The sequence below is a fragment of the Triticum urartu genome, chromosome 1A (assembly GCF_056163025.1).
Source record: "Triticum urartu cultivar PI428250 chromosome 1A, HENAU_Tu73, whole genome shotgun sequence".
NCBI lineage: Eukaryota > Viridiplantae > Streptophyta > Magnoliopsida > Poales > Poaceae > Triticum > Triticum urartu.
Genome location: NC_141873.1, coordinates 385,456,030 through 385,465,300, shown reverse-complemented (window position 1 = coordinate 385,465,300; position 9,271 = coordinate 385,456,030). Strand labels below are relative to the sequence as shown.

General features: G+C 48.6%; 1 protein-coding gene across 1 annotated transcript; it reads right to left on the bottom strand.

Annotated features, from left to right (window-relative positions):
- Positions 1-2,440: 2,440 nt before the first annotated feature.
- MED31 (SOH1 family protein) lies at positions 2,441-5,092 on the bottom strand. Its single transcript, XM_048678707.2, has 6 exons — positions 4,927-5,092; positions 4,717-4,820; positions 4,233-4,329; positions 4,075-4,153; positions 3,395-3,672; positions 2,441-2,836 (listed from the first exon to the last, which is right to left on the bottom strand). The coding sequence occupies exons 1-6, from the start codon at positions 4,977-4,979 to the stop codon at positions 2,827-2,829; spliced, it is 621 nt and encodes a 206-aa protein (XP_048534664.1). The 5' UTR covers positions 4,980-5,092; the 3' UTR covers positions 2,441-2,826.
- Positions 5,093-9,271: the final 4,179 nt, after the last annotated feature.

The following is a 9,271-nucleotide window of genomic DNA, read 5'->3' as shown; positions in this document are numbered from 1 at the left end:
CAATCTTTGCGCTAAGTTCTCACCAACCTGGCAACCTCCATGCTAAGGATGTGTTTGTTACCGTCGCCAAGGGCTCCCTGCATCCGCAACCCTAATGCCTACCTTAAGCAACTACCACCCTCCGCAGTCGCTTGGGCGCCAAGAGAACCATGTCACAAGTATCTTCCTATGATGATCTATTGAATACCCCTCTCAAGATTTTGCCTAGCGCGACAACACTAGAGAAAAGATTGATGGATGACCAATCCATTTGCTCCCACAACATCGTCGATGTTGGAAGCTTGGGGACGATGTCGATGTTAGGGAATAGGGGCAACCATCAGAGATGTGAGGATAACTATTATGATTTTTGTGCAGATGGATTGACATGGAGCTTGTTAGGGGTTGTTAAAGCAGATGAGGGTGGTACATCAAGAGGTCACTTGTCGGCGCACACGAGCAAAGGTGATGGTAGTGCGCAGATGGCTGGGCGTAACTCTTGCACACGATCACAAATTTTGCTTTAATAGTAAAAATAAACACCCCCCTAAAAAGTATAAATAAACTATAACCAATGCCCTTATAATAGTAAAGACGCGTAACACGTATCAAAGTATCTTTGTTATTTTTTTACTTATCGTCATACTTTAATTACTCTCTTCATCCCGCAATATAATACGTTTTTGCAAGCTATATTATGGGACGGAGGGAGTATTTCATTTATTATTCGTATGAGGTGGCAGAGACTAGAGACTGTGTGAATATTTTTTCCCATGTGCCCGCATCCTTTATTAATTTAGGAAAGACAAATGTCCAATTTCAAAGTTTCAGATAAACCTTAAAAGTTTCAGGCGTGAACATATATGGTACAAAAGTGAATTCGTGGCCAAATGTTGGGCACAAGCCGGAGCACAGTGGCTTAGGGCATCTCCACTAGTCCCCCCAAGAAGCCCTCCCCAGGCACTTTTTCACCGCCGGCGAGGAAAATTCCTCCCACTCGTCACCCCAAGGGCACAGATTTCGCCGGATTCGAGGAAAAATACTGCCGGCACGCGCAGGCGAAACCCAGCCCCCCGGGAGGCAGCTGGGGACGCCGGCGCTCTCATTTTGCATGCAAATGGCCCACTTTCAGTGTCCCAACACCCTCTCTCCTCTCTCTCTCCCTCTCTTTTCTGCAGGCCCCACCCACGTGCTCACACTCCTCCATCCCCCACCCACCGAAGCAGGCGCGCACGGGACGGGACGGGCGCGGCGAGCAGGGCGCCGGAGTTGGGGCACGGGCGAGGCGTCACGGCGGGCGGGCGCCGGAGCTCGCGGGGAGGGAGGGCGTCGGAGCTGGGGCACGGGCGAGGCGTCACGGCGGGCGGGCGCCGGAGCAGGGAGGCGGGGAGCTCGCGGGGAGGGAGCCAGAGCAAGGAGGCAGAGAGCTCGCGGGGAGGGCACCGGGCGCGGAGGCCACGGAGATGCAGCCGCGGAGCCGGGGCGGTGCTGCAGCCGGAGGTACGCGGCCACCTCCCGCAGCACGGCGTGCTCGCCGCGGGCAGCCTCCTCCGCTCCCCTGTCCGCGCTGCCGACGGGTCGAGCTCCAGCCCCACGCGCGCGGGGCGTGGTCTTCCTCCTCGTCGCCCGGCCAGAGCAGCGGCATGATCGTGGTCTTCCTCCTCGTCGCCCGGCCAGAGCAGCACGGGGCAGGCCGTGGAGCAGAGCGGGGCCGGCCGGGAGGATGCGGCCGTCCGGGCCCGAGGCGGCGAAGTCGATGGCGTTGGCGGAGTGGGTCGGCGGCGAAGAGCGCGGCCAGCTCGGCGAGTTTGAGGTCGGCGTGGAGGGTGTAGGAGAGCAGCGCGGGGCAGGCCGTGGAGCAGAGCAGGTCGGCGGTGTAGGAGAGCAGCGCGAGGCGCATGGCTCAAGCATCGCGGGCTTGGACACGGCGTCGGGCGGCCCCGTGCAGGCGACCGCGGCGAGGAGGAGCAGAAGGAGGAGGCGGGTCGGGGAACGCGCCGTCGCCGTCGCCGGCCAACCTGCCTGAGCCGTGGCCGCGCTTCATCGCCATCCGCTAGCCAGGGCGGTTCACGTGGTGGTGGTGGCTGGGTACGGCAACGAGTGGATAAATATCCACCCCCAAGGCTTAGTTTTTCGCCGGCAGCCCCTCAGGCAGTGGAAAAAATGCCTCCTGGGGAGGCCAACGGCTGGAGATACCCTTAGGGTTGTTCTGCCCACATCCTGGGACGTCCACTGATTGAGAGCGTGACCCATGTAACAACAGCCTCCTAGGAGGATTGTACTTTCCCCATCTTTTCAATGAAATGAGGCGCAAAGATCCTTTGCGTTTTCCCCAAAAAAAAGTGAATTCGTCATCGAGATCACTGGAGCCATGAAAAATATAGATTGAAACAAAAAATGCAGCAAGGGAGGCGGCCTAATACTGGCGCTGCCCCTGATCCGGAATCGTACGCATGAGAAATGCAATGCAAGCCCTCCATTACCAGACACAAACTGTGCAGCAAAATAACATGAACGAGCAATGGAGCGTTTCATGGAGCTGCGTATGCAAATGTTGCGGCTCCATCTAAGAATTTGTGATAAATGTTAGCTTTTACGGCTGCCACTGTTGGCACAAAGTTTCAGCAAGTAAAGATTAAATTCAACTACAACAAAGGCCAGGATAAGATAAATGATCAAGTCAACCAAGGGCCAAGTGTGCATGCCACGTTGAGAACTCCAGCTGCTCGAAAGCAGGAGCTGCTTCGAACTTGTCTGCTACTTAAAAGGTCTACCAACAGGCAACAGGGAGGTGAGTTTCCACTTCTCTGGGATGCCGTTAGCCGTGAAGTTGATCAATATGTTTCACTAGCCCATCCTGCAGCCAAGACACACAGTACAATCAGTCATTGTAAACCATTTTATTGAACATAATGCAACATACTTGCATGCTCAAACTATACATCACAAGAGGAAAAAGAAATAACCTGTCAAAACTCAAACTACCATGCACACATTTAAAACTGACTAACAAGCACACAGGCATAACAACACTACTGTGAAACTTGCATTTTTCATAAAATCTCGGATGATTCATGAGATGGACCAAGAAAAAAAGGAACAAATAGAACAGATTCCTCCACAACTTCATTGCAGGACTAATTCAGTTCTCCTAAGAAGCATCTTGAGAGCAACAATAATCTTTACTGAATCAGCGAAGAGGTACTTCATAATCTAGATTGGCAGAATGTCCATAACACATTTCAAGTTGGATCATCCTCGAATATAATAACACCTGTTAACTATGGCACACAGGAACTTTAAGAAAAAAAAACTGTATTTACAACTAATAACTTCATAATGACACTGTATGGAGAACTAATATTAACTGCATAAGAGATGCTATTGATTGATTGCAAGATAGGGAGGTACATACTTTCTCTTTCTACCACCCATAACATTTCTCATCTCATTCTTTGGGTTGTTGGTGCCAGGAGTTCCTATAAACTGCATGGGGGGCATTGCAGAAGCACCAACAGCTGACATAGTTGGCAAAGACGATGGTGGTGCAGAAACAGGTGGAGGTGTCGGCACTGGTGCTGGTGCTGGTGCAGGCGCAGGAGTTGGTTCGGGAGGAAGACGTGGCAGGATGTGCTTCAGTCTATTGTTCCTGTAGTTTTTCCAGAAGAAATATTGCTGCCTATGAGCAACTTCCTGTCAAGAAATTTGCAGGTAAGAGTTAGTTGCATACAAATGATTCAATGTCCTACATAAATAAACAATTTTTTTCAAATACTAAGAAAAAATATTATGCGGATAAAACAGTGAACATTTAGAAGTGTGCATGAAGCTTAATACGCTTACATAGCATTTGACTGCTTTAACTAATTCCTCAGGAAATAAACATATCCACTCAATATATTTGTAAGCGCATTCATAGCAACATTTTATCATTTCCAAGATCCTTTATGTCCATAACCAATCAACCGTAAAAGTAATAATCTCCAAATAGACAATTCCAAAGAAACGGTTTGAAAAGAAAGAAGAAGCTTGTAAACAGTAAAGGGTGAGAATGGTGCTCGAGTGCAATTCTAGCCAAATGGGGTTAAAGGTCACCTTGTTTGCTGGATGTGCCATTGCGTTTCGGAAATTTGCATTTTGGAGAAGCTCAAGAAAGAAAAGGCAGTGCGGATACCTGTACCATAACAGTACGACCATATTAGTTTGTCTGTGAGCAACCTATTTGCGCAAATCAAAAGTATAAGGTGACTCACATTATGTATTTGATGTACTCCGGACGCTGCCAATACTTGAGGTACTTGAGATACCCGATGAACGCCTCATCCTCAAAGTACCGGTTCTGCGCTAGATCTGCTTGAACAAAACAAATACTATAAACGCCATCTCCCAAGCAGAATCGTGTTTAATACTCATACAAAATATTGACCCCGAATACATCAGAAGTACAGGAAGCAACAAAGCATAAGCAATACATAATTCAATCTCTCTTGCCTTATCACATTATGCGGTCTTACCAAAACAAAATCATATCATGTGAATTTGTTACTCCAGAGGTCAGTCACTGACTAACACAATCAACAACAAGAAAAATTCTCTTTGATTAGCTAGTTACTCGCTCCCGCAGCAGGACTCAACCCACAAATAGGCCATGATGAAACTCAATTGCACTGTGGTACCCAATAAGCTAATCTCTAACCAACCAGTTTGAAACAGAGGCTGTGAGGAGAGTTACTGTACAGTTGATGTAGATGGGGTTGGCGAGGCACTGGATGAACTCCAGCTCCAGGAGGAACCGCTGCCTCCCGTCGTCAGGATCCTTGTACGGCGGCTGCTTCGCGCCCCTGCAACCCACACGACGCCCCGATCAGGGAGATATGTGAGCTTGCTTCCGCGTGACCTAAACACGGAGGTGAGAGAAGCGGGCAAACAAGGGAGGCGCCCACTGACGTCGTATGCGGTGGTGGTGGCGCGGGAGGCGTATCCTCCTCCATAGCATCCATGCTCCCCGCGGACCGCCAACAGCGCCGACGAGATGGGTAGGGCGACGGCGAGGACGACTGACCGGCGAGGAGACTGTTTTCCTAGGTTTTTTAGGGGGGCAGTATTCTTTTCTGAGGGGGCAACGGAGCGTACCTGAGATTTGCATATGGGCTTTTGGGGGCCTGTGGCGGACCTCTTCGACGGACCGTGCAGGGTCTTATTGGGCTGGACATCTGAAATTAATTTTGCGTTGGGGCTTTCATCCCCAAATGCTATTTGGCGCCTTGAGCGTAAGGCGCTATTTTTTTTAAACATGGGCGTGCCAAATCTCTATTCCTAATCTCTACTCCTAACTAGAAGAACGCCTGTGCGTTGCGACGGGGCCACATTAAATTTAAGAGTTCAATATCAGTTATGTTAATATTACATTTAATATTCTTATACATAACAAATGACATTGATGACATTTTTTACCATCAAATTCTCACACACACACTCTCTCCCTCCCTCTTCCTCCCTCTCTCTCCCCCTCTCCCTCTCTCTCTAACACACACACATCCATCTTATTGGGTACGGGATCATAATCCATCTATATCACACGCACACGCGCTAGTGCGTAACAATACGGATTATGTGTATTATATTTGCCACCACAACTTATATTTTCTCGAGCCGCGTCGCTACAGAGCCGAGCTCCCGCCCGACCACCTCGCCGGCATTGAAGGGGAATGGATAAGGGTGACGCCTTGCCTCCCCTGCCCCATGGCCTCACTCCTCGACGCCCCCTCCCAGATCCACTTCTCCTCCTCGCTCGCTCAATCCCGTCGATCTGGACGAAGTCAAACGCCACGACCACCATGACCGACCCCGTCCACACAGCCACTGCTTTCCCTGCAGGCTAGGAGCTTGTCGAGGAGCTCTGAACTCCTCCGCTACATTGTCTGCGCCAACGAGATCAAGTCCAGCACCCCCGCATCGACGTCGCTGCCGTCTTCCTCAACCTTCGGCCACCGTAACATTGCCGTTTGATCCGCGTCGCCCCAAGCTCCCCTGTCTTCCCCTAGGGTGCCATTGACACTGTCGTGATCTCCTCTTGCCTTTCCCCTATTTTCCCTCTCGTTTGCTCTCGTTAGGTATTTCGCCGTGGCCGAGAGCCGCCGTTCGCCATGTCCATTGCAAGGGTAGCCACCGAGCTCCTCGGATTGACCCCGTGGCACATGCCCGCTCCTAGCGCGCCCATGCCCGAGCTTGTTGCTCTTCTTCCGCGCCCGCGGGGCCACTCCCTCTCCATGCCCACGCATGTGCCGCACCGCGTCGATCGCGCCCGCCACTGCCACTGCGCTCGCTGCAGCCACCGCACCACTGTGACCCGCGCGACGCACACCCTGGCCACGCGCCACACCCTCACTAGCTGCGCTCGCCCCGTCTGCTGCCGCCTATCCCTTCGCTCGCCCCGCAGTCGCGCCCCTGCCTCGCGCCCCTCCTGTCACGACCATCTTCTGTCGGCTGCCCCCTCAGCCACGCCGGCCGCTTGCCTCGCCTGCTACGTGCTGCTTCCTGCTGCTATGCGCTGCTCTACCGCTGGTACGCTGCTGCGCCATGTCCTCGACACCGCCGTGGACAAACATGTCGGAGGGATTGTCAATGGAGTACGAGGAGGAGGTGGCGGAGAAGGTGTGGAGAGGCAGGAGGTCTGGGGTGGCATCAGCTGACTATGATGGAGGTGTTTATGCGAGAAGGAGCCGGAGCGGAAAGAGATGTCACAATTGGAAAGAATCGCAAAAAAACATAACCTGTAGATCTCATTCCAAAAAAATGCTAATATCGATGGAGGGGTGATTTCCTTGTATAGGTGTAAAACATAGGAAATATTGGTAGTTATGAAGGAAATGTAAAAAATTAGGAAAGTTATGATTTTGAACTGATTTCTATGCAAATGAAGTTTTTATTGTTTGGTAACGTGATATCAGTACCTGCCCGTTTGTGACGTGTCTGATTAGGAAAGTTTGCAAATGTTAAGAAACTATTTATTGGGAGGAAAGTTTGTGACGTGTCTATTATTTGTTTCTTAAAACAAATTTCACTAATGAGAAAAATCGATTGATTTAAATAAGTTAGATTAAAATATATTATTTGTTTCCCAAAAATCTGTTATTTGTTTCCTAAGACAAATTAAACCAATAAAAAGAATCGATTGATTTGTATAATTTAAGGAAGTTAGATCCGTGATTTGTTATACGTTAGGAAAGTTCTGGTTGTAATAAAGAGTGGAGAGAAAAATAAATCGATGGACCAGGGTGGGAGGGGGTGGTGGGAGGAGAGACGAAAAAACCCAGCGAAAATAAACCAGTGAAAATAAACCGTGAAGACTATTCATCAACTGCTCCATTTAAAATAGAGATGTCTGAGTTGATAGTCTCGCCTCACGGTTTATTTTCGCCTCCACATTCCACCACCCCTGATTTTTCGTCCTATCGATTTTTTCTATAGAAACCGATACCCCACACCGCACACAGAAAAGAACGAGAGCCTTCCCCACAGATTTTTATCTATCGCGGGAATCCCGCACCGGTTTTCTAGCACGCTAGCCTTCCTCACCGTTTTTTCTAATCAACAATTTCCTTCTACTAGTAAGCGTGCACGTGCAACGCACGTTTCATAGTCTATAATAAAACATTTTTAATCTTATTTCTTGTATGGCGAGTTCTTTCCCGAACCATTTAAGTGTGTGCCCATGAAGTGAATCCGAACACATGTCTTCACATGAAATTCACAGTCACATAAATGTATTATAATTAATTACAAAAATATTTAGAAAAAAAATTAAGAAACAATATCTATTATTTGTTCTTTGACGATGATTCTCTCTTAAAGTTTCATGTATTGATGCAATCTGAATGCTTCGTTCCATGGCTGAGATATTGTTTAGAGCTTTATTCCCTTATTTCAAAACATGACCAAAATTTGCCTCCTCAGTCAAATATAATCCTACATATGCATTATACATCATTGTTATTTAAAAAATACCATGTGCAACGTATATAGAAATGACTATGGTGTAAATAATCACCCTGTGTACTGGAAAATGTAGCCCACCATCACACCATGAGTGCATGAAATTAGAAACCAAATAACCATGTAGTGAACCGGAATGTCTCCAACAAATTAGACGCCGTGCTACGCTAATATATGCACAACAATATTAAAGCAATCATCATCCATGTATTCATCATTCTTTAATTTGTTCCTATTTGTCTCAAATTTAACCTAATAATATGATAATGATTATAGCTTTTCCCCCATTCACTTATGTGAAATCGTAGTTATGTCAATTTTAATAACACAAGAGTATATTAGCTAGAGCTCAAAATGATCTGAAAAAATGTGGCTTACTACAACAAAGGGACATCATCAAGCATGTTGGTGCACAAGATGGTGAAAGAAGAAACGATTGCCAAGTTAAGCTCAAGTTTTGATGATGTGTTTGATGTAGGTAAATTCTTAGGGAGTCTATCCAGAATCATATAATCTGTGGGATCAGTACCGATTTCTTACATTATCATCATTCAGTTTCGAGTCCACTAAATGACAACTAATTTTGTTCTGAAATATGTCATATGATCATAATAAATTAGAGTCAGAATTCAAATAGTAATACAACATAGAATAAATATAATGTTAAGATATTATAAAACCTTCAGGCCAACTTCAACGCTAGACCCCATCCTGTCCGTCCGCATCTTTTGAGGACAAACGGACACATGCAACGTCCCAACATGCGCAAGCATCCCCATTTTTTGTCCCGGACGCGTTCGTTCTACTCCATTCGCAGACTGGGCACGGTCGGGGCTCTACAGGTGCGGGACGTGGCCGGAGCAAGGCGAGGAGGTTGCGGGCGGGCCGGTGCTCTGGCGAGGCGCGACAGGGTGACGGCGTGCGCTGCGGGCGGCAGGGTGGCGCAGCTGCGGGCTCTGCGGGGCACAACAACGGTGCTTCTGCGGGCGTCGCGACATGGCCACTGGCGACGACGGTGCGACTACGAGCGGCGAGGCGCGACTGCGTGTGCTACATGAGTTGTGGGCCCAAGCTGTCTGTTTGGAATGCGTCCTGCGTTGGGTGCCTGGCCGGCGCAAACACAAATTCAGACGGACATGACCTTATTGCCATCTCAAACGGACAAAATTCAGACAAAACGGATGTCCGTTTGAGGTTGTGCGTTGGAGTTGGCCTCGAGATCAACCATTGATATATGACCGAACCAGATTTGTAAACACTTGCCGTAAAAAAAAGAAATCGGACAACCGGAGCAAAC